At 35.6% G+C, this 26,638-nt stretch overlaps 2 protein-coding genes across 2 annotated transcripts; one reads left to right on the forward strand and one right to left on the reverse strand.

Moving 5' to 3' along the window:
* Positions 1–2,956: 2,956 nt before the first annotated feature.
* On the reverse strand, positions 2,957–7,111 carry LOC128227595 (gem-associated protein 8-like). Its single transcript, XM_052938279.1, has 4 exons — positions 7,037–7,111; positions 4,427–5,193; positions 3,708–3,770; positions 2,957–3,395 (listed from the first exon to the last, which is right to left on the reverse strand). Exons 2-4 carry the CDS (start codon positions 5,184–5,186, stop codon positions 3,160–3,162), a joined length of 1,059 nt encoding a protein of 352 aa, XP_052794239.1. The 5' UTR covers positions 5,187–5,193; positions 7,037–7,111; the 3' UTR covers positions 2,957–3,159.
* Positions 7,112–7,905: 794 nt separating this feature from the next.
* On the forward strand, positions 7,906–26,512 carry LOC128227596 (WD repeat-containing protein 17-like). The gene is made up of 24 exons (XM_052938280.1): positions 7,906–8,065; positions 8,491–8,902; positions 10,318–10,575; positions 10,853–11,154; positions 11,711–11,824; positions 12,223–12,369; positions 13,203–13,285; positions 13,377–13,463; positions 14,109–14,197; positions 15,835–15,910; positions 16,656–16,858; positions 17,787–17,936; positions 18,460–18,590; positions 19,083–19,208; positions 19,704–19,924; positions 20,156–20,377; positions 20,598–20,697; positions 20,975–21,223; positions 21,790–21,931; positions 22,240–22,333; positions 22,581–22,682; positions 23,306–23,407; positions 23,866–24,043; positions 24,365–26,512. Exons 1-24 carry the CDS (start codon positions 7,949–7,951, stop codon positions 24,482–24,484), a joined length of 3,825 nt encoding a protein of 1,274 aa, XP_052794240.1. The 5' UTR covers positions 7,906–7,948; the 3' UTR covers positions 24,485–26,512.
* Positions 26,513–26,638: the final 126 nt, after the last annotated feature.

Here is a 26,638-nt window from a genome sequence, read left to right on the forward strand (position 1 = left end):
GTCTTTAAATAGTTCTAAGGAGAGTGAAGCATTATTTCTTGAAAGGTGCATGAAAACTGTTTTATGGTGACATTTGACGCGAGAAACAATTAATTAGCATTCTAAATATTGCCACAAGACAAGGTTTCCATGATGCTTCAGACAACAGTCTTCAACAAGGGAGGTAATTACAATGAGATTACCATTAAGGAGTTCCATACGGGTACGAAATTTATCTTCGCCCGTGGGCAAGATAAGAATTTCTTGCATGGTTAAATTATTGGATCTACTTATCTGAGTTGGGAGAATATAAGTATCTCCCATGGCCGAGAGTGTAAAGAGGTTCATTCCGACCCGAACGTAGGGTGTTTTGCGGAAACGAAGTTTACCGAGTTTCCGCAAAACACCCAGCGCGAAGGTCCGGATGAACCTATCTTACACGAGCGGCTATGGTAGATGCTTTTTCTCCCACCTCAATTAAACAATATTAAGTAAAAATGTAATTTTTGCTGGAACTCGTTTGTGCTTATTGAAAAAATTTGCGTTTAGATATGCGATAAATCGTGGTTGTCATGGGTATGCGCGCAGTGATTCAGATTATGTCAATAGACAAATCGGTCTTTAAATAGTTCTAAGGAGAGTGAAGCATTATTTCTTGAAAGGTGCGTGAAAACTGTTTTATGGTGACATTTGAAGCGAGAAATAATTAATTAGCGTTCTAAATATTGCCACAAGACGAGGTTTCCATGATGCTACAGACGACAGTTTTCAACAAGGGAGGTAATTGCAATGTGATTACCATTAACGAGTTTCATACGGATACTAGTTTTATCTTCGCCCGTGGGCAAGATAAGAATTTCTTGCATGGTTAAATTAGAGAAATAATGCTCTTCCATGCAATTGCAACACATATAACATGGAGTTGCACATAACGTGTACCTGCGAAACAACGCCTCAGCATTGTGAACCTCCATGGCAAGTATTTTGAAAATCCTAAAATGCACGGTAAAAATACGGCCCTGGTAAGGCTCAGTCCAAACTAATATCAACAGTACTCATTTTGACATTTAACCTCTAAGTGTGACCTTGATATTTGGCCATGTGTGTGATTCGCCGCCTCATCATTGTGAACCTTCATGGCAAGCTTTTTGAAAATCCTTTAATGCATGGTCAAGATACAGCTCGGACAAAGATCATTTCAACCTTGACCTTGACCTTTGATGTTCAGACCTTAGTTGTACACGACACGCCACCTCATCATGGTGAACCATCATTGCAATTTTGTTTTGAAATTCTATAATGAATGGTCAATATATTGACCAGACAAGGATCATTTCAACCTTTGACCTCTAACCTACACCTTTGGGGTACAGTCCTTGGTCTTGTATATACCACGCCGCTACATCATGGTGAATCATCATGGCAGGTGTTTTGAAAATCCTGTAATGCGTGGCCAAGATACAGTCGAGACAGGGATCATTTCAAACCTTTAACCGTGACCTTTGAGGTACAGCCTTGAGTCTTGTGCGCGACATGTCACCTCATCATGGTGAACCTTCATGGCAAGTGTTTTGAAAATCGCATAATGCATGGTTAAGATGAAGCCCGGGCAAGAATTATTTCAAACTTTAATCTTGACCTTTGAGGTGTTTGACACGCAATCTCATCATGGTGAACCATCACAATGTTGTTTTTTTATTCTATAATGCATGGTCAAGATACAGCCCAGATGAATTTCAGTCCGGACGGACGCACGCACATATAGGAAACTGCCATTGTGACAACTATTTCTGTATAACATTGACCTCCAAGTGTTACCTTGACTTTGGGATAAAAGCACTCCCATGGAGTTCTAAAAAATGTATGGAAACTGACTGAATTACCATTAATTGCAAAATCATGAGACAAGAATTTTGCTATGAACTCCTTCATTCTATAACACTGACCTTCATGTGTAATATTGACCTTTGAGATCAGAGCATTAGTTTTATTGGGGACACACATTCCCATAGAGTTCTACAAATGTGTGGAATTTGATTGAATTCACATTTAAAGTTTAAAAATTATGGTTTAGGCAGGAATTATTAAAAATCCATAGTGTAAATAACTTACCTCTGTGTGTCCTTGTTGTTTTAGATATGAAAACGAATGGTATGTGTGACGAACAGATAGTGTGATAACAATATACCCACGCCTTGAGGACATAAAACAATTGACACCAATGTTTGGGGCTCAGGAGACAAATGAATGTTGAACCATTGCTGCCAAAATAAGGAATTTAATCAATCTATAAAGTTCTGGTGGACTCTATAAGAGTGTTTTCAAAATGTCCATTGTATATGTATTTAGATTAGTATGCTAAGACTTGCTGGTTTTTCTCATTGATAATGATTGGTATAAGATAGCATTTTGAGGATAAAAAAGCACTACAAACTGTACAAATCTGACTGGCTTGTTCTCATATGCAAATAACATTCATTGACAATTATGTCAGTAAAACAATCATTGAAATTTGTGTAGGACTAAAGTATTGATACCAATTAGGAAAGCTATGACAGGTCTATGTACAATTGTGTGTTTACCGACTTCATTGATTGGTCCCAGAGGCAGTTACAATAAAACAAATGCTGCTAATTTATTCATGAAATGCCTGAAGACTCACCAAGTCTGCAGTGTTTCACCATCCATGACTAATGGATATACATAGTAACGGTGCATTGTGGAAAAGAAAGCATAACGCATTTACTAATAATTTGCCCTTAACCTCTTTTGATTCAAAGTATTGTTAGAAGAGTTTGGACACAAATAACGAATAGATCGTTAAATTAAACGCATATAATAATATATCACATTTCTAAACTGTACTTGAGCATTTGCTTTATTAGCCTTTAATAGCCTACGTACATTATAAGACAGATAAATGTTTTTCATAGTCTATGAAATATCTAGAATAACTGATAAACAGTTAGTACCAAAGAACACTCAATACACATTTATTCAAATAAAGAACACATAGTACGAGTATAGCCTTCTTTCCATCATAAAACAGACAATAGAACTTTCATAGAGAAACAAATTATTGCACTGTCAATTCTCGCATTCATTTGCTTTGTAAACATTTCATTCACGATTTATGAATGGTGTATGTTGTTTATATATTATCAAATTCGTGGCAAACAATCAGTCGCTTTGAGACTTTGTAGAAGAGCTGAACACAATCTTCAATGGCATGTTCGGCCAGACTCGAGGTTGTTTTGTGTCCGTATTTCTGTCGAAGGCCATCTGCAAGGCAGTTTCCATCCCATGAATCATAGCTGCCCCCTTGCCATACAGCAGTTTCATCTCGGCCGTGCGTCGCGCGCCCGGGCGCTCCTTTGGAGCATCAACGGTTGGTACACGCTCTCCACCCACCTTCACTGAAACAGGGACAATTATGGGTGTACATTAATTTCTATATGTTTAAACAGTATGATTGAGTAAATGCATGATGGGTCACTCAGTATTATAGAATATGAATTCTCTGGCTTGTGATATAAACATTGCTCTTTGAACAGAAGAATATAACGAAATTACTTCCTTGCATAGCCATTCTTACAATGTGTGTAGAAGGCTTATTTAACTCCCTGTTTTAAAAACAATTAATTGTTTGGTAGAATTTCTTACCAGTTTTAATAATTTGATATACAATGGAAGTACATAGCTTGTTGACAGAATTTGCTTTAAAATACCTTGTTCCACATTGATATGCTCCGGTTCTTCATTATTTTCTCCTTCACCATTCTTGGCCTCATCTGGAGAACAACATACATAGTTATGTAGGTATACATGAGTCTTTGATGACTAAACAAATAAGAGGTTGCAAAACACTTCTCATGTTGTGACCTACGCCATACAGTACGTATCATCTACATTTTGTGAACTACATCACCCCGGTTTGAGTAGATTTTACAAGTTTAAAATGATTTGACATGATGTACGATAGCGAAAGGAGAATGATTTATATTATTGTGGGTATCAATTAGAATGCAAATACAACTATGTAGTGCTTTAAACTCAGCTGCAACATACATGTACTTGTATCTTCAAATATACCTTTTGATTCCCAACTTCTCAAAGAGACATACATGTCACAACTGCGCAAATTTTTAAAACTATTTTTAAGTATTCAAATTTTTAAAACTATTTCAAGTATACAAAAAAAACATCATACATTTATGTAAAATGAGAATTCTGAAAAACTGAATTGAAACACTTGACCGCTATTTAATGATACTTTCATTAATGCAATAGTTAGTGTTACAATCAATAAGCATTCCAATGAACCTTGAAATATTTCAAAATGATGAGTTTAACTGGAATGACAGAACTATATAATAACAAAAGCAAATTTATAAGACAATTCCAGCCTATCAATACCAATGGATCTCTTTCAAATCAAGTATCTTACCTCTCTGGCGCCTGTGCTCATCAGACTTAGCAAAGAAGTCAATCATGTCCTGTGTGATCTCCATTTCAATCTCTGAGCCAGTTGTCCCAGCATCAGGTGTTGTAGAATTAATATCAGAATTTGCCTTATTTTTGCTCTTCTTTTTGCCCCCTCTCCTTCTACGGGGCCGAGATTTACTTCCTGTGCTTGCTTCTGATATGCTCCCTATTTCACTTGGGACTCGGTTTGAACGTCCCGAGTTTGAACTGGGATATTGCGATGGACGCACAAAATTGAAGTCACAGTTAAAGCTAGGATATTGGTTTGGATTAACAAAACTTGGAAATGGAGAATGCTGAGCAAACTGAGATCTAGTCCTTTTAAAAACATTGTTATAAGTTTGGAAATGTTTTTGGCACCAGCTCATTGATTGACTATAATGCTCCCAGTAAGCTCGGAAACAGTCATTCCTGTACCAATTTCTGGATGAGAAATCTATGTCCTGCAAAAATTGGAACTTGTCAATTTTAGGTTGTTCAGGTTTACTCTCATCATAGTCACTTCCAGTATATTCAGTATCAAGTAGTGTAGGGTCCAAATCAGAGACTTCAGTAAACTCTATACTTATGTTACACACTCCATCTTCTGAGTCCTCTGTCACTGTTTCTCCAGTAGGTGTTGTGGATTCATCGTTGCTGCCATTGCCAATGTCTGTCCCAGACTGTGATGCAATGTCCAGATCAGAACAGGACATTGCTTCTTGCTGATTGGTAGATGCCATAGCAAAACTGTAAGATAATAGTCAAAATTATAAAATGTTGACAGTCGGACATATGTATGTGGATGAGTTTGCCTTTGACTTAAATTTTGGTAAAATTGCTTTTATATTTTCAAACTCTCTGATTGTCCATTTAACAGTTAGATCAGTTAGATTTTGTAATTTGAACATGAGTTATCATGTACTAGGTTAGTCTATATAAACAGCCTCTTCAGAGTCTTTGACGATTTTTGTGTTGGCGAATGGCGACTCTACGCATCCATATCCCACTTGTTGTTTTCCTAGCCAAGAATGACAGATCCCAGCGCTAAATATATTGAGCAGAAAGATAACGGGCACCTGCTAGATAGTTCAAAAATGGCGATGCTTTGTTGACAGATCAATCTAAATTTGTGTTTCATAAAACACTGAAGTGTAATATGAGAAAGGTATTGGCTAAAAATAATTTATGTTAAACTTTTGTGTTTTTATTCAACAATGCGGTGTTAAATATTGTGGCGTTACAGTTGAAGAATATATTTTACATTGGTATGAATCAGTCGACTTGTGGCGTTTAGGGAACAAAATGAATATCCAAATGTTAAAAACAGTTCCCTATATGCGCATTATTGTGGCTAGTAAGTACTAGGTTAATTCTAAAAGCACATTATTTTTTTAACTGTGTTTAATACTGTAGAAATAAATTATTATATTTAGGATCCACTGGCTGTAATTTTTATCATTTTGTGCACTGCTGTGGCCTGTTAGAGAGTTTTCCAATCGCAGAAAAACATCCTGGTCATCCATTTCCCCAAAACTGTTTTAATTAGATAAATACACTTAAATGTACACTAGTCTAAAATAATAGACGTGTTATACGGGATTCTTCCAATCCCTAACGTCTAAACGGGAATGTGCAAAAAACGGGGGTGTTTTAAAAATATTGAAATTGTTTAAAGGGAAGTATTTTATGGTTGAAATTGATCATAAAGAGTTATATTCATATTTTACCATGTAAGTGAAATGTTATTTTGCACTAAACAAGCATTTTATGCATTAAAACAAGTTGTTTACCTTTCCAATAAAACGAAAGCTGACTGTCACAGACAACAATTATGCGAAGGGGAACAACTCGATACAATCGTAATAGCTCGGCCTCCTCCGACAAAGCTTCGAGATAGACCTCGTTATACAATCGTAACAACTCGGCCATGGCCGAAATGTTCCGAGCGATTTTAAACTGTGCCCTAAAGCCTTGCAGGTGCCCTTCATGTATATATCGTTATGTTTTGACAGAATGAAATGAAAAAAAGCCGTCAAACTCATAATTATAAGTTGGATATTTATTTTTTTGTGTACGGAACTAATATAAAATACCATTATCTGGTAATATTTCTTGTTTTTATGATATTTTATAGGCGCTATATGCTTTAACCCGGAATCCTGATCGGAACAACTACCCACTTTTGATACTAAACAATTTGTACGTGAAGGATTTGCCATATCAAAAATCTAAAAAAAATCCGTCAACGTACAATTATTTGGACTAAAATGTACACAATCAAGGAAACTGTCAAACAGCTTGTAAAGGACAGTTCAATTTAAAACATTTGACAAAAACAGTTTAGGACTTAATCGTATGAAATCTATTGAATTGATACTGCACTTATCTATTTGAGATAAATGTTGATAACGTTATAAACCATTATTGGTACGAACGTCATAGAGTACGAATTACATAAACAAAGCAAAAAAAATGAATCTCAAATAACACAAACAATTATAAGCATATCAATAAGTCAATAAATATTCGACTGGAGTCATGCCTAAACATTGTTACAGGGTGAAAAATATTAAAAATGTTTGCTGTTTACCAGTTTCGGAGCTTAGGACTTCGAAGTACCTTCGAGTAGACCTCATTTAAACGGTGTGGCAGTAGAAACCTCCATTGTTTGGTCACGTGACTTTAAGCAGACAGGCAAGTCATAATTCGTTGAAGTCAATTCATTTTAATGATTAACATAAATAAATTTAATAAGGTCTTCGTCAGTTCATATTTTTCCTTTTTTCAACAAAAACTTTTTGACTTAAAATTGCATGGAATGTTTTTTTTTAGAAATCTGGAAACTTATACCAGAATAAATGTTGAAATGTTTTAATTTACCAAATATTCATCTAAACATTCACCGTCAGTGTCAATCACTGAAGCAGCAATTCCGGATTATTTCATTTGCTAAATCGAGAACAGTGATCATGTTCAAAGATTGAATCACAGACAGTATTGGAAATCTTTGAAGACATGTATGTGTTGCAATATATACAAAAAAAGTGGTATTGCACACTTAGTTTGATTAGTTTGGCTGCATGTCTGCATTTTTTTGTAGGGTCATGTGCTTTCTTGTATGCTGTTTTAATCAAAATAATTGGACGTTATTTTTGGGAATCCCTGCGAGAGATTACTTAAGTACATCAAAAATCATAAAAAAATCTCTCGATGAACAGATACTCAGGCTCAATGCTTTTCTTGCAGAAAGTCAGCAAAGTGTATTTAAACCAGTAAGGGTTTATGTCTGAAGATGTAGTGCCCTCTTTCTTCCTCTGGACTTCATGAGCTCACAGACTGACATGTGAAAGAAGTATTTTACTTAAACATGATATGGGCACAAAAACATGATATGGGCACAAAAAGAAATACTGGATTTTGATAAAACTAATAATGCTTTTGTTGTTACATTTTAGATTTTTTTTAATATGAATGAGGTGACGACGTTGATGTTAGTGTTGTCATGGTGAAGCAGGTGGGACTCTTGGCTGCAGGATGTCAGCCATGGAATGGGGAGGTGTGTGCTGCCAGCAGTGACAGGTTTGCATATTGTGCCACTCTCGCCATCTATGTCTACCAGGTACAGTAAATGTTTGCTTACTCTTTCTTTTTTCTACAAATCGAAACCAAAATATCTACTGCTGTCCAATCATAATATTCTAGATTGATTAAATCACATGTATGGTTATAACAGTTGTAATTGCCATCGGTTTTTAACCCAGACACTTGTTTCTCTCCCATGGTGCCAGGTTCGATTTCTTATCTACATGTATGTGCATGCAATTTCAGTTTGAGGTCATTTTGTAGTAATTAACATGATATTCTGAAAGATTTTCCTTTTGATACAGACTCAAGGCCAAAGTAAACTTTTATATAGACATATTTTGTTCAGAATTGTGATACTCCCAAAGAATTTAGAAGTTTAAGTGACATTTTGGTGATAAAGGTTTTTTATTCATTGCTTTTACTTTTGTTTTTCATTTTATTTTTATTTTTTCATTACAGCTGGACCCAAAATACAACCAGTTTCGTCTCATCTCAATTTTATCTGAGCACAAGAAAACAATATCAGCAATCTCATTGAATCCTAGAAACATTGACATTCTTGCAAGTGCCAGCTATGAAAACAAAATCATCATCTGGGATGTGAGTAAACAAAGACCCCTGGCTGTGTATAAGAATACAAAGTTCCCTCCCATTGCTCTTGACTGGAACTTTCTCCATGGCGAGGCCCTGACATTTATTGGGGCTCGGAGCTCATTGTTTTTGTGGCATTACATAAGCCCAGATCAGATCTCAAGCTTAAAAGATTCTGGCAAATACTCGTCTGATGTGCTTTGCTTCAAATGGCACCCAAAACTGCTAGAGAAGGTGGTTTTTGGACACAGGGATGGATCCATTTCATTTTCTACATCAGGTATGGGTGTTTTAAGGTTCTACAACCTGAAGTAGCCAACTGTTATGAAATAGTGGAAAAAACATAATAGTGTTGAGTCATTGTTGTAAGATCGGACTTAAATTGCTGTCACTAATCAAATCAAATTTGACAAAACGTTTTAATTTATAATCGAAAAATAACTGGAAGTATGTATTATTTTGGAAAACATAGAAATAATCCTTTTAAGACTGCAACATGGCAGCAGTACCCTTGGTCTTATAACCATGTATATAATAGGTTTGTGTTTATATATATGTATGCATATATCAAATAGGACTAGCGCAGAGTAAGTTTTTTTTCTTTGAATTGAATTATAAAACTAAATAAACCGCAAGATACACATGAAAGTTTCAATTCTTATATTGCAAATATTATAATGCTGACTGACCATGTCAGGTTCCAAGTTATTTTCTTTAAAGAAAGTACGGTAATTAACAATAGCAACATTAATCCAAGACATCCAATTGTCACCAACTTGATTTTGTCAGTGTCAATTATTCATTTCTACTTGATAATCTTTACATCACTAATCTATATTATGAATATATATTTGTTAAATGTACCGTAATAGAAATTGAATCTTGGTTTGTCTGTCATGAGTTTGTTGATACAAGATAATGTAATGAACTGATAAAATGTATATTCAGAAATATTTTGTAGAAGAGATCATTGCCATTCTTTATTTGCATTTGTTTTCTTATTTCACATAACACATTGTTAAAACAAAAGAATGATTATATATCAATATCAATCTTCATGAACGTTTTGTTACCGAATGTTGAAGCTTTAGAGATTTGATGTTACAATATTTTGTAATTGTTTGAGTTCGCTTATTAAAAATTAACCAGGTTTTCACACAGTGTCCCAAGAGCCCCAAGAAACATGCTTTTTACTGAGTCATAATTGTCATAATTTACTGCCAATCATTGAAAACCTGGTTTCGCTGCAGTATGGTGTTTCTTGTTTAGTATATTAATGAGGTATTCAAATTTTACATTCTGCTGATATTTTAGATGTGAAAGCAAACTTATGATGGACATTATATTTGCACAAGCTGTTTGATAACATTGAAAATGAAGTCACTATAATTTCCTTGAGCCTGATCAATAATGAAGTTTTTGTTACCTTTTTCAAATATTTACATTGATCCGATGTTTCTTAATGCAAATATTTGGTGTGTCAATTAATTGAGAAGATTATTACCAACTTCTGTTCCATTCACCAACTTCTTTCCTGGTTACTGATATTTTGAAATTAGATTCAACTGAAATAAGTGCATTTTGAATAAAATGAAGAAAAAAAGGTAAAAATACAGAAAAATTTGACCATTACTTGAGTAATGTAACTAAGGTTATTTAAGTGTTGTGTTAAAATATCATAAACCTTTGCTTCAGGAGGTAAAAGCCATCGTCATGAGCTTCGACCTGAAGATGACGAGGATGAAGACAGACAGGTAGAGGACTCTGTTATGGCCCTAACCTGGGACCCTCTCTCCACAGAGTACCTTCTTGTCTCCAATCTCATATCTGGGGTCCGTTTGGTAGACTCCGGGTCCATATCAGTCATTATGTCCTTCCAGCTGCCCAGCGCTGCCGCTCGAGTGAAAACGCTGGCCTGGATACACACAGCACCTGGGATGTTCCTTACTGGAGGTACCTTCATGTAGAGCCACTGCTACTTGATTTAAACTTTGCAAGGTTTTTTATCTTATTGATAAACCTTTATGAGATCAAAACTGTGTCTCTGATGAATCATTATTATGCCTTAACCATTCTTGATTATATGTGAGTATTCTCATTTCAAAATGATCAAGTTTGTTTTAGTTTTGAATCATTTCCCAGGCACAATAGGTTTAAAAATGTGAGTAGATATTGTTTTTTTACTTTAAGATCAGGAAATATTTTAATCAGTATGTCTTTTCTTCCACAGATTCAAAGAGTGGAATTCTACGAATTTGGAATGTATCAAAGACCACACCAGTGGAGAACATTAAGGTGAAGAAAACCGGCTTCCATGCTATGGCTGTGATTTGTGATCGACCTTCCAACAAAGCTCTTACTAAGATGACACCAGCCAATCAACAGTCTTCCACTAGCCCTGCCCAGGCCCCCAGCATGGTGAACTCCTCCCACTTTGCCCTACCCCCAGCAAGAGTAGTGTCAACTTTCAGTGATGGTGGCGTCGGGTTGTACGACATTGGCCGCAGAAAGTGGGAGTTTCTCAGGGAACAGGTAGAAACAGAGATCTGTTGTTTTATTGAATGAACATAACTTTGAAAGAAATAATTACACATGGATATTATCTTAAGAATCAGATTTCAAGTATTCAGTTCCTTGCTTTTTGATATAACATTATGATTTTGTCATCATACTGATTTGAACTTTTCAATGAATATCATTCATTTTACAACAAGGTCATTTTGACATATTATTTTAGTGATACAAGTTATTATTATTACCAACAGAGAAAATCTGAATTCTAAGTTGCAATAAAGTATTCCTTGTGAGCCTGAGACTATTTCATGAAAATTTCAAGAAGCTGTTTTTGTACTAAAAGGGGAGCTGAGCTGTTAAGTTGAACATCTCCTTGATACAAAAACAGCTCCTATGAGCTAGGAGACTGAATGGGATAGCCAACTGACATAAATAAATGTGTTCTTTGTATAGAATTATATTAGTAATTATTAAGATAACATTATATTTGTCAGACCACTGATGTTTCTGATTATTTCTTTTAAACCAGTTATTGTTGTCTTTTCCTGAAGTTTTATATGTTTTATATTGACAGAGTCATATAGAGACAATATTTGACTGCAAGTTTTGTCCCAACGATGCCAACATTTTGGCAACAGGGAGTTTTGATGGCACAATCAAGACATGGGACACCACATCATTTACTTGTGTAAGTTGTAGTTTAATTTGGCTTTGGAGCCACTGAAGATTCACAACTGGAAATGAACGGTAGTCAGGTTTAGTAACAGACTAATGATATTATTTTCTACTACTGACATTTAAATCAATAGTCAACATCGCTATCTGATCATCATCATCATCATCATCATCATCATCATCATCATCATCTTCATCATCATCATCATCATCATCATCATCATCATCATCATCATCATCATCATCATCATCATCATCATCATCATCATCATCATCATCACCACCACCACCACCACCACCACCACCACCACCACCACCACCACCACCACCATCATCATCATCACTGTAAGTCTTACATGACTAACTTTATATTCATCTCTGTTTAAAATTGTTGAACATTTATGTTTTCAGCTTCAGACATCCCCTGGAAATGAAGGCATTATCTACACCATATCATGGGCTCCATCTGATCTCAACTGTATAGTGGGAGGGACATCCAAGAAAGGGGTGTTCATCTGGGACATTGCAAAGGGTCGCATCATCAAGAGGTTTGATGAGGTCAGACTTGAAGCTACATGGAACATATGTGATATAGAAGTTTGATTTACCATTGCTTTGGTGCCATCTATTAGCAAAGTATTTAAAGATTCTAATAGGAAAACATGTAAGATGTTCACATGGAACTGAACTACATGTACTTATTAGCTAGGGTTATAACTAAAGAGTTATGCAAGGGTGCTGCACCTTGTCCTTTTTGGTAGTACCCTTCTGCCCTAATGGAGACCACCATGATTGTGTACACTTTTGCCTTCATAGTATTAAATGCTTAATGTGATTATAAATATATACAAACTTAACATATTTGGCAGATGAAACATAATTTTAGTCTTTTACAAGTACTGGTAAACACAATTCTTAACATTTTCTATCAATTTCAAAATGTTCCAAATTCTATTAGCCACAATGTGCCCTATTCTTTCTTAGAACCCTGTCCCTCTTCTACAGCACCCTTTCATTTTTCAAACTCGCCTTGAACCCTACATAAGCATGCACATCTTATTACTGGACCTGAATTGATGGTAGAATTATTCCCCTTAATAAGTAAAAGCTAATTTGGACCCTGAAAGGGTAAATTTGCTTCTGTAGGGGGATGTATATTTTAAAAGTGCCTTCCCCCCGGGGGTTGTAATAATTATGTTTAAATGGAATAGCCCTAAATGCTTTTCATGAATGCTTCTGCAAAGTGAAAAATCATTATTTGTATGTCATTGTTTAAAGCAACACGCATAAAATATCAGTGATCATGGCAGAATTACAGTCAAATGCAAATGGATATGGTATAACTGTGGTGTTGATTAATGTCATCTTTAAGTATAATTGTCTGTCCACAGCATGGCACCAATTCTGTGTTCACAGTTGTGTGGAGCAAGAAAGACTCCCGCAGGATCATGTCTGTTGGTGCAGATGGCCTCTGGTGAGTTGATATTCAATTTATTACTCATTGATCTGGCTGGAAGTTTTGCCCCTAAATCAACAAGTACTAATATCTATATAATATTTTTCAGTGTAATCCGACAGGTGGATGGGGAGGTTCTGCAGAAATACAAACATCCAGCAGCAGTTTATGGGTGTGACTGGTGTCCACATAATAAGTAAGCAGTGGCTTTGGTTTTGTATAGAAGTAGTTCTATCATGTTTGTTAAGTTAATTGACAATGATGAATAGCTATTTAAGCTAACAGTTTCAGATAACTGGTAGGTATCAAAGTAGTAACAGAAAATTTATGTCTTAAAAATTACAACAAACATTTTGTTCCATGTTGGAGGATGTTTTCTTTGTTTTTGTTTGTATAATAACTCCCATATTGGAAAGTTTACAAGTAGGCAGGGCTTCACTATTCACTTGCATGAAAATAAATCACTTTGCTATTCACTCATGAACATGCAAGCCATGACAACTTATGCAGAAACTATCAAATAGTGGTAAAGGTCTTTGTCACTCACCAAGAATGGTTTGAGTTGAAGCTCCACTAGGGGCATATTCTCTTGGCCTCTCAAATGAACACAAATACTGACAGACGCAAGAGAGATTCACATCAACTTACAAATGTTTCCAAAGAAATGCAATAAATAATTTGAGGTACAAAGATCATACAAATGAAATAATTGACTGGCACTCTCTATGTCTCACTCTTTATGTTTATTTGCTTTTTGAAAGTTGTTTAAGTTGATATAGGATAGTAACTATAAAGGCTTGCTATGGTGCTTAATATGACATACTTCTTCCCTACTCTACAGGGACATGTTGGCCACTGGCTGTGAGGATGGAAAGGTCAGGGTCTTCTACTCAGCAACCAGCAATGACCAGCCGTTGAAAGTCTTCTCAGGTATTGCTTCGTTCATGTCACTCACTTAAGCTAAGCTATTGACATAAAATATAATTTTCTTTTGGGTTACTGTTGTCATTGTTGTTGTGTTGTCGGCACAGCATGGCAGGCATGTCATGTGTCATTTTTCAGCCGTTGCAGCTTGAAACTTTTGTTTCTGATCTATAACTTTTGTTAGTCCCCTACCGGTTTCACCAGAGGGGACTTAAGGTTTACCCATCCGTCTGTCCGTCCATCCGTCCACAAAATTCTCAGTCCAGCGATAACTCAAAAAGTATTCAAGATAGGTTCATGAAACTTAGTATGTGGAAAGAGGGCAATGTGGAGATTATGCATTTTTTTCGTCAGACAAATTATTGCAGAGTTATGGCCTTTGACTATAGCCACTTTGGTCCTGTGATAACTCAAAAAGTATCAAAGCTAGGTTCATAAAACTTAGCATGTGGATGCAGAGTGAAATGGAGATTGTGCACATTAGTTGTTGTTTTTTGTCAGACAAAGTTATGCAGAGTTATGGCCCTTGACTTATTAAAAATATAGCTGTTGACAGAAAAAATAACGGTCCTGGGATAACTAAAGAAGTAATCAAGCTAGGTTAATGAAAATTGGCATGTGGAAAGAGGGCAATATAGAGATTATGCACGTTTGTTTATTTTTGTCATCAGACAAGGTAATGCAGAGTTATTGCCCTTGATATTAAAAATATAGCCAATTTGATCCTCTGATGGCTTAAAAAGTATCCAAGCTAGATAAATGAAACTTGGTTTTTGGAAAGAGGGCGATATGGAGATTATGCACGTTAGTTAAAAAAGATCAGACAAAGTAATGCAGAGTAATTGCCCTTGACATTAAAAATATAGCCAATTTGGTCCTCTGATAACTCAAAAAGTATCAAAGCTAGATCAATGAAACTTAGTATGTGGAAAGAGGGCAATATGGAGATTATGCATGTTAGTTAATTGTTTTCGTCAGACAAAGTTATGCAGAGTTATGACCCTTGACCTATTAAGATTATAGCTGTTGACAGAAAAAAAATGCTTGGTCCTGCGATAACTCAAAAAGTATCCGAGCTAGGTTAATAAAACTAAGTATGTGGAAAGAGGGCAATATGGAGATTATGCATGTTAGTTTAATTTTTTTTCATCAGACATGGTAATGCAGAGTTATGGCCTTTGACTTATAAAAAATATAGCCAATATGGTCCTGTGATAACTCAAAAAGTATCAAAGCTATTTTCTTGTTTATCTTGTTATAGGGTCCTTAAATGTTGTGTGATCAAAGATCAGTCTGTTTCTGATCAATTACTAGGGAATGACTTGTTAAAGGGTTCTCAAAATTAGTATGCGAATTGATCGTGGTCAGTAGATGATCTCTAGATTTTATTTTGGGGTCAGTTTGTCACAGGTCAAGGTGATGATTTTTTGCTTTTTATGCCCTGGATACTTGATCACAAGGCACTGCTGAATTTAGAATTCTAGATTTTATATACCGGTACTCTGATACATTGAATTGATTTCCTTGATCTGATTTTAAGTTTAGTATGTTTTTCCACAAATAATTTTTTTATGAATTTTGAAATTTAACTTACAATCACCATGCTCTAACCAGCTGATATGTCACGATGTATATTTTTTCAGGTCATACAGCCAAAGTGTTTCATGTCAAGTGGTCTCCCCTGAAAGAGAATCTCTTAGCAAGTGGATCAGATGATTGGTAAACTTGAAACTGTTTTGAATTAAATTTATAGGTTATTTAATGAAAATATATGCATGACCAAGAAAATTCACAATCTGAAAGTACAAATTTGCTGGAAATCTCAACATTCGTAATGGTCATTGCAAGTGTAATAGTGAGCAAATATGTTTTGTTATCAATTAAGAATTTCATTCCTAACAGTATATTTCTTTTAGGTTTTTTGAGGAATCCCCATTTACTAAACCATGGGTTTGCACATATCTAACCAAAAGTAGTTAACTTATGTTTAAAATCAGTCCACCCAACAATTCCTACATTTGATATTTTACAAAACTTCCCAGCATCAAAATTCCTTTTTCAAAACATTTCAAGACAAAACAAATTCAATTGATAAATTTAAATAAATAAGTAAAAAGTACTGTTTTTCGAATACCAGTATTGCCATTCGACAATATCATTAACACTTGTAATGGAAAGTGTTTGCATATGTAATGGAAATAGTTTGGGGTTGTTTGAGCTCAAGAATTATGAGAAAAAATAGTATCCCAGAGTTAATACTCCTGATATCACCAGTTTACATACCCAATATCAAATGATATCAAACATTTGTTAACAGTAGAACAGTTCACAGTAGAAATAGATAGGGAATTAGTTTTGCATATGTTGTAAAATGTATTAAGGCTTATTATATCACCAGGTTTAAGCGACTGTTCAAGCCATTCTACATAAAAAATCAACATGTAATCTGTTGTTTGTATTCCAGCACGGTGCGTATATGGGACTACAGTGAAGATGCATGTCTCCGGGAGATGAAGGGCCACAAGGGGCCAGTTAGGGGTCTCCTCTGGAACTCAGAAATCCCATACCTGCTGGCGTCTGGCAGCTGGGACTCTTGCATCTGTCTGTGGGACATCCGCTCTGGGGTCTGCCTATACACCCTACATGACCATGGGGCAGATGTGTATGGTAGGTAATAGGGATGTAATATTTTCCTTTCAATGATATTAAATTTGCACATTGTACTGATTTGGTGTTGTATGAATAAAACAATGATCAAATTTTGTCAAAAGCCCATCGTTTACAACAAGGTCTACAAGGTTGCTTAAAATTAATTTCATAGTTTCAGAATCGATTTTCTTCATGTTGCTGTATTTTTAAAAAAAAAAGAATGAACAGAACAATATTACTAATAGGTTTTTTTCTGGTATTTACCTATTCAAAATCCAAAGCATATTTATTTTACACAACGTTAGATTGTTTACTGTCTGATATATATAGTAGTTTACATGTGAATGCAGTTTGTAGTTAATTCACACCATCTTCACTATGCATTATTATATTTTTTTAGTTTCAATTCCATTATTAATTATCAGTCAAAATAGCTTGTCCAATAATTTTCTGATGATATATCATAATTTTGGACTGAATTTCAATCCTTACTACCAGTATTTGTCTCAGGAAAAAAACATCCAGAAAATTATCATTTCAGTTTATGGGATGGTTTCTGTCAATGTACATGTTATAATAATAATTCATCTGATATTATTCCATTAACTTAAATGATACATGCTTTTGAATTGCTTGTTCACTGAGTGAAGTATCACCTTTTTCCCCGTATCTCTAAGAGGATTGTTTGTATAACACATATTTAAAAGAATGAAAGTGATAATTAAGTAATTGTAAATGATATTTAGACCATTATAAGGGATATTTAAATTATTGTAGATGATATTTAGATCATAGTAAGTCGATATTTTCAGCATTTTATGTGAAATTTAGATCATTAGAGTGATATTTAGATGATTGTAAGTGATATTTAGATCACTGTAAGTAATATTTAAATTGTTTTAAGTGATATTCTGGTCATATTAAGAGTTATGGTTCGTTTATTCAGGTTTGACGAGCCATCCAAGTAGACCGTTTATCCTTGCATCAAGTTCCCGCGACTCAACAGTGCGCCTCTGGTCAGTGACGTCCCTTATACAGCCTCTAGAAATCAACATTCTGGCAGGGAAACCCTGGCATTACATCCTTGGAACTAATGGTTTATTTATAACAATTGTACATTTATCATGATCTTGCCTTTCTTTCAGTTGACTAATATACTTATGGATTCTATTTTTTCAATACATAACTGCACATGGTAGCATAATTTAATGGTATCATTTGAACACCTCTGAAAATTGACATTGAACAAGTGACTAGGTGGAGCGAGGCTCCCACTTGCATCATGTTAATTGTAGTGTAATAAACCTTACAGCAAAGTAATTTTGCAAAAAATGACGTTTTTGTGATTTCTGTGGTCATTGTGCTTGACTTCTTAAAAAACACATGATATACCTTTGAAATTGGTCTAAGCACTCTTTTGTAATGGACCTGGGTAAAAATATAAACAAAACAAATCAACCATGTCCAAATTATTCCAAAGGGAAAGATTTCTTATGAAACAAAATCAAAGCGCTGAAATCATTTATTAGTACAACATAAACACCTGTACTGTATGTGTTTGAACAAGGAAAAGTTTTGGTCAATGTATTTCTCTGAAATGTATCCATCTCCTCATTAAGAGATGTGTATGCTTGAGGGAGGTGAGCCAGTGTTGACGGGCTGGACATCACGTGACATCAAACAGCAGGCAGATCAACACCCCACCCACTCACGATCCAGGGCTCTCAGATTATTCTCCAAGTTTTTTAGGGTATGTTCATGTGTAACTTTAATCTCAAATGAGCAGCACGGCACCATTTTGGGCCTTTGGATGTTACAAAACAATTGAAATAATCATAAAAAAATGCCAAAAATAATGTTATTTTTTATTGTAATGTAATTTTTCATTGTGTTTTAGAAAAGTTTAAACTTCAATTTTTAAAAGGATTGACATTGGCACATCGTTTTCTTGACAATTAATGACAATTTCTTCACTCATATTTCCATATAAACCAAGGTTGTCGCACCAAATCTTTTCAACAGCATTCATTGTGTATTTTTCAAACAGCCTTATTGTTAAAATCATAACAGGGCTAGTTTAAGCATTCTACAAGTAACCCTTAATTCAGTGTTTAGTACACAATTTCTGTATTGATCTTAATCTTGATTGCTGTCTAAAAAAAATACCAATAAAACATGATATGAAGTCACAAGTTAACAAATAAATGTTGTATAGTATGATGATTGTTTACACTCTGTCCAGGCATCTGCTGGTACAGATAACCTGTGGGAGCTGGTTGCCGTGGAGACTGGCCTGGATGATTCCATGTTGTCATCTAACTACAGCAAGGGAATTATGCATGTCAAGCATCTTGTCAAATTTACCTCAGTAAGTAGATTTAGCATCCTGAATAATTTTACCTCATTAGTCGATAAAGCGTCCTGAACAAGTTTTTTTGTTGGATATCAGTGACATAAGTCAAAAAAATCATTGGGTGTTTATATGATACCAAAAGGTGATGGTAAAATCTTGACTGCGCCAGTCTTTTCTAAAAAGTTTAAATGAAGCATGTCCCTCTCTGTGAGGGTGCAATCTGGTTCAATCAAGTTAGCATTAATGAGGGTATGATTTTCACATAGCTGGAATATGTTCATTTAAATTAAAAATCTTATCTTCTTGATTGAGATACAGATTTTCATCAAGCCACACATTTTTGCCTCTAGTATATACCAATACTAAACACATGAACTGTATTTGTTTTATCTTTCAAAAAGCGGCCCAGCAAGTCCAGAGCAAGAAAAAGGGTACTACACCTTGAGGCTTTAACCCTTAAACACTTGAGAGATGCTCACTCTTTCCTAATTTGTTTTCCTCATTTTTCAGTCTGAAGCCCAGGAGTTGGAGATGTCCCGTCTCACCAAAACGGTGGTTGGGGTGGGAAAGGGGTCACGAGAGGATCGCCTGAAGCATGCAGCCGACCTCCATCTCCAAGCAGGCAACCTGCAGCGATACTGTGAACTCACGGTGGAACTCGGGCAGTGGGAAAGGGCACTAGCAGTCGCTCCAGGAGTCTCACATGGGTACTGGAAGAGTCTGTGTAATAGGTAACTGTGCTTTTGCAGTAAATTTTGCTTTTGATGCATGAAATGTAAGACCTTTGCATGTATTGTGTAAGGAGTATGTTTACTGGTATGTTTAAGATTCTTCATTGCTTGTTCTGTCTGGATTCTGGAAGACTTTTAAGCTGGGCAAATTTCCCTAATTCAATCAATGGTCAGTACAATAACCATAATACCCATCAGTGTAAATTGAAAATGTTGATGTCTTTAATACAGATATTCTGAGTGCCTCGTCCAGGAGGAGAGTGACCTTGCCCCTGTGTTTTGCACCGCCTCTGGGGCCATACAGACCCTGGTGAACTTCTACCAGGTGCGGGGCCAGATGCAAGAGGCTGTGCTAGCCACCCAGGTAGCATGTGAGGGGTCGAGCAATATCGACAGGACTGAGGTTAAGGGTCAGACAAGTAACGGGCTTGAACCTTCAAAGGAACAGCAGCAGTAAGTAGCTTAATTCCTAATTTGCATACCTGTTTTATATTTGAGCTGATAAAATATCATTTTTAAGAAATATTAGCAACGTACATTTAGATATGAACATTAAATGTAAAAGGGACTCGTTCACAAATAGGGGTTTTCCTGTAATATGGGAATACATGTGTAAATAATGTATTGTTTCTTCACTGAATATTGTTTATATATACTATATTGTTGCATGTAGGTTGGTACACAGTGCAGTTAAGGCATGGTCAGAGTGGTACTTGTGGAATGGGGACCCAGTGTCTGCTGCCTGCTGTCTTCTGGCAGTCAGTGACCATCAGGTATGTCACATTGGTTAATTGTGTACATTGGGACATGTACATAGAATTTATAAAAGTTTAAACTGGATCGTTAGTCTAGTAAGGGAGAATTTTTAAAAAAAAAATTGCTGTTAACATTGTGTTAACATCAAACATTGTTATGTTAATGTTTATTTTAACTTGCCAAATTGTGTGTCTCGGCTTTAGAGTCATCTCAATGTAATAGAATATCATTGATACATTAAAAGGTGTAGCCTTCTGAAAGATAACATACTTTTATAGTCATTCTACATTACAGGGAGCCATGAGCAGACTTCTTCAAGGTAATGAGCTGGAGCTTGCTGTTGCTATGGGAACAGTTCTGGGCGGGGTTGACAGTCTTCTGCATACAGCCATAGAGTTGTTGTCAAGGCGATGTGAACGCCTGGGCAAGTGGTACCTTGCTATTGACCTTCTTTTACGCGTGCCAGACAGTAAGAGACTGCTGGCCATGTGTTGTGCACGATGCTCTGGATCAGAGGAAGAACGGAATACTCTTTATCAGAGGGTGAGTAGACTTATATAATTATGTACTAAAAGGTAAACAGTATCATGTGACTTCTAAGCACACATTTTTTGTGTTTTAGGGGTTTTTAAGAAATAATGTGTGAAAGAAATGAAAGATGCCTACTGATATGTTTACCGTAAAATGGGTACATAATGATTTTTTGTTTTGCCTGCTGACACTTAGAGCTTACTTTGTCCATCCCCATCTATGCCATTGTCGGCTTCAAACATCTGTACTTGATCAATAGCTTTGCATTCATTGAGGTAGAATCTTCAAACCTTGTATTCCCATTCTCATGGTCAGTAGATGACCTCTATATGTGTTGGTCAAAGGTCAATAACCATGGTGACCTTTACTGGAAACATGATGGGTACTCCTGACAGGCCACAAATACAATTCCGGATTTTAAGTCTTGAGTGCTTACGGTAGCTCTTTTTTTGCAAAATTTCGTCTTTTTCATGCAGTAAGTTGTAAAAGACATCAAAAATAATATTACATCTTACACAATGTGTGTACTCCATTCGTACATGTATTTTAGGCAGTATAACATTTCCATCGTATTCCAGGCCCAGCTGCCATGTGTTGATGAGTGCCTGCAGGAGGCTCAGAGGTTAAAGCGACAATCTGACATGTTCGAGTGTGTAATGTACTACCTTCTGTCTCAGTCTCCTGAACTGGGACTCGACCTTGGGGTCGACTTTGTTCACAGTGAGTGGTTGAAATTTTTACTATGAATATTTAGTATGTGAATTGTTTCATACTTGCGATAAAGTATAACATATTAACATATACCCAACAGAGGTTGTTTGTATTGTTTAAATAAATAATAGTATGGAAGAGTTAGATTAAGATTATCTTGGATTAAGATACAATGAAACAAAGGAGTGCATTTATACCTCATGTACATATACTGGTTTTAGGCCTGATCTTTAAAAGAAGTAGAAATTATAAGAAACATCAATATTTTTCAATGGCAGAATTAAGAGTCTTTTAAAAGTGTGATATCTTTTTTCCAGAGCAGATGAAAGGTGATGGCTGGACAGCTGATACAGTGTTCCCTATGCTACAACTACTAGGTTGTGTCAGGACAGAAGTACTTCAAACTCACAGGTATGGACATTTAGTAGCATTTAAAATATAAATGGTTAAAATCATGTTATTAAGAAAAGTTTATGTTTGAATAAGGTATTTATTTGGAGTAATATATAATGTTTTAATAAAAATCTTGCATGGCTAGTGAAGGTTATAATGTGGTATTTTAGCACTGATCAAATTCTTAGTATGGTACAAGTTTAAAAAAACACGCACAAAAAATGTGTCAAGGTACGCTTAGTATCATTGTTTGTATTGTTTCTAGGAAAAAGTGTGAGTTGTTGTCATACAGTTTCTACATTGGAGCGTTGATGGCAATCAGGCGGGAATACCACTCAATAGTTGGAGCTCTCTTCAAATTCACACTGTTAGTAGTTTTCTTTCCTTAGGCTTAGCATGTATAGAAAATGAAATACCAAACTGTATTATAATAGATTATAAGTATCTATCATGTGTTTCCGGTACGGATAGAAAAATCTGACCCAAGTGCACGTGCTTAAGCCGGTAACGAGGCTTGTTGAGTTACTGGCCACACAGCGTGCCCAAGGTTTGGATTTTTCGATCCGGAACGGAAAAACATGATTGATATTTTTTTGGCATATCTAAAATTATCAATTTGTGGAAAAATGACGTAGAAAACGATTTTTTGTACAATTCACTAAAAAGCATGTGCGACGTTGTTTACTGATGTCACGTTTTTTACGATGATTTATTTTCAAATTCAATTAAAAGTCACGCATACATATATATTTGATTGCGCTTTATTGGTATTGCATAATATACTTTTCATAAACAATATAATAAAAGATATAAGAAGTAGCGCATTGTTGCGCGTGACTCATCTTTTATGGGGGGTGTGAGATGGGGTTTTCCAGCACTGGTCACATGACCAGAAACACACGGTATGCAAGAAAAATTCATGTAGGAGCGCCTGTCATGACAGATTATATATGGTTCCCCTTTCCTGTAATTCTCCATGCTATATTTCAGGGGTATGTTGGCTAGTGCTGGAAGTGTTGAATTTGCTGTACCTCATGAAAAGATTGCTTCCCAGTATGCTGCTTGGCAGGCAGCCTATAATAACAGGCAAAGGTATGTAGTCTGCAGCCTTTAACAACAGGTATGGGTACATATCTGCGGCCTGTTACAATAGTCATAGGTACATATCTGTGGGCCTGTAACAACAGGTTTAAATACATGTCTGTGGCTTTTTGCCAAAGGTATGGGTACGTATCTGCAGCGTTAAATACAGTAGATTGCTTTTTTGGTGAGGGCCTTTTTTGGTATTGTTTGGTTTGGGTCCAATTTGTGAGGCCATTATCTGATGAACTGAAAGTGACTCTTAATTGAATATTTTGCAAAGTTTTTAATTTGTGACATGATCGATTGGCGAACAATCAACAAATGGTACATCGGAGAATCTGCCATTTATGGTCATTTTTTAGTCTCCTTGTAAATTCTATAATGTTTCAGTTGTAATATTATTTTATCTTTTTTAACCATCAAAAATAAAGTCATATTCTAAACTATGGTAATTTCTGCTACTTCAGAGACAAGATTGCTGTAGACAGAATCCCCACTGACCTGAAGAGTGTGTATGATACTCTGTTACATAGGGCGGGCACAGAGACAAGCCCCGCCCACATTGGAGGGATGGGTGTGGCATCTGCTCATCTCCCCTCACACTCTGACATTCACCTGTCATGCCTTACACAGTCTCGCATTCAGGTAAAATTGAAAATTTCTTTCAAATGATTTGTGATTTTATATACATGTAACTGTTGTAAGTTATTACTAGTAAGAACTTATATCAGTCACTTGCCATGGTTCTGTAAGTCTGCTGGCAATAGTAAAATACAAGATTATTATTTCAAGTGAATTTCATATACACTAATAAATTGTAACGCAATTCTAAAAGATGTTAAAAAAAAGCATTAAAACTGATGAAAGCCATGGTTATACAATTCCTTTATAATGAATGATGATGGTAACTTTTGTATAACTGCAATTGTTATCTTGGCTTTATGATTTTCGAATGTTATTTTTCAGGGTCTTCCATACTTCCTTGAGGATTGCAAATCCACAGTGTCGCACAGTGAGGCCCTTATGTGGGCCAAGGTGTGCCCCTTCTCTCCACTTGCTACTGGTGCCAGAATGAACCCTTTCTGAAAACACAGTAAGGCTCTGGTGTAGGCCACAGTTTGGTCCTTCATCCCTGTAGCTACTGGGAAAAGAATGAGTCCTAATTGTACAGTGGGGTTATGATATTAGCCAAAGTCTGCCCTTCTATCCTCTATGTATTGGGCGAAAATTAACCTCTTAAATCCTTGGTGAGGTAGTCATGTGAGTCATGGTCTGCCCCTCTCCACTCTAGCAACTGGTGCCATAATTAACCCTTTCTCAGTCTCTAGTGAGGCCCTTATCTGGGTTAAGGTATGCCTTTCTTCCTTCTAGCAACTTGTGCCAGAAAAAACACCTCTAGTTTCCCTGTTGTCAAAAGTCTAGCCCTTCTTTCCTCTTGCTACTGGGCCAGCATGAATCCCTTCTGAATTAACAATGAGGCTCAAAATAATATGTGGGCAAAGGGGTGCCCCTTTCTCCATTTATAGTAACTTGTACTAGGATGAACCCCTTCTGAATACACATCAAACCCTAAAAGTGTAGCCAAAGGTGTGACCTTTCTTTAATCTATCTACTGTGGCCAAAATGAGCCTCTTGTGAATCAACATTGAGGCTCTTACATTGATCAACATATGCTCATTCTCCCTCTGCCCTCTGCTCTAGGTTCTGGGGCCAGAATGAATTCCGTGCATGCCCTTGTGTAGGTCAAGAGTTGCCATTTCTCCCTTCCAGCTACTGGACATCTAAATATAAAGTGAGGCCTTGATGTGGATAATGCTTTTGGGATCAGAATTAACCCATGTTAAGGACCAATTGTGAGCCAAAGTTTGCCTCTTATCCAAGAGGGGCCACCTTATCTCAGATACTTTGTATCATTTGTTTTAGCGTGCCAAAGCACTAAATATTTGCTTTGATATTAGCATTTATTAAGTTATTATTGCAAAATTTACTAATACAGCCATCAAATGAACAATGTTGCTAGTGTTTTCCTGAAGATGGTCTGTATAGTTATCAACTTCGCCAATCTTTACAAATTAGTGCTGAATTGTGTAAGTGTTGTTTCTTTCTTTCCTGTTGTTTAAACTAATTGATGTTGATTTTAATCTTGTCTTTTGGCAAGTTTTGCAGTTTTGAAATCATGTGTTCAGATTACTTTGTTATATCTACTCAAATACACATCATTGTTTTATAAACATATAACTTATAAGTGAATATAAAAGTTAAAGAATGTTCATTGATATAAAAATATTTTATTGCCTTTTTTCTTTCAACATGATCGGATTTACAACAATGATATAGAGTATACAAAAAGCAAATGGGTTGGAGAAGAATGTTAAAGATTTGTGTTATTTTGTAAAAGATACATGTTTATCTGTGTTGTGATCAACCACATTATACTCACCAATTGAATAGTGTAGATATAGTCTCTGTATGCACAAAAGTTTGATTGGAATGAACTCCTTCTTTGGTGTCATATGACCTGTAAAACAAAAAAGTGACATTTAACCTAAAAAAGAATATATATTTTTTTTCAGATTTATCAAAGGGGTCACTCCTACCAACGATCTAGCATAAACTATCTGGTATTTAGGCATTTCTAGATTTTTTGACATTGTTATACTGCAGTAGTTCATACTTATTTTATGCTAGTTAGTTGGTGACACCTGAAGATTTTTTTTTAAATGTTTCAGGTTAAATGCCACTTACATATGTTTTGCATGTCATATGACACCAAAGAAGGAGTTCATTCCCATCAAACTACTGTGTCTTAATGTCTTAGGATTCTTGTATCATTGATTTCCCTTCCATTTACATTCGTTGTATTTGTTATTTGTTTTTTTACCGCCTTTGTTCAATGATTCTCATTATGTTTACACCAAGGCCAATTTTAACAGAACAATGTATTCCGTCCAATTCCACTGTGATATAGATTATAAATACACTCAATATATGTCTGGTTGTTTCTCATTTGCATAATAAGTGTATATTAATATTGTTTGTTTAAAGTTTTGTTAAATTGAATATTTGTTACTTTTTTGTAATTTTAATACTGCTAGTAAAATAGTTTTAAAAATGTGTGTTACTTTGTTATTTTCAATGAATGTTTATAATTAAGAAGTCCACTGGTTATATAAATAAGTTAATAAAGGGAATGTTTATTATAAGGTGCTCCACTGGTTAAAAGACATTAAGTAGTAAAGA

The sequence above is a fragment of the Mya arenaria genome, chromosome 3, assembly GCF_026914265.1.
Source record: "Mya arenaria isolate MELC-2E11 chromosome 3, ASM2691426v1".
NCBI classification, from domain to species: domain Eukaryota; kingdom Metazoa; phylum Mollusca; class Bivalvia; order Myida; family Myidae; genus Mya; species Mya arenaria.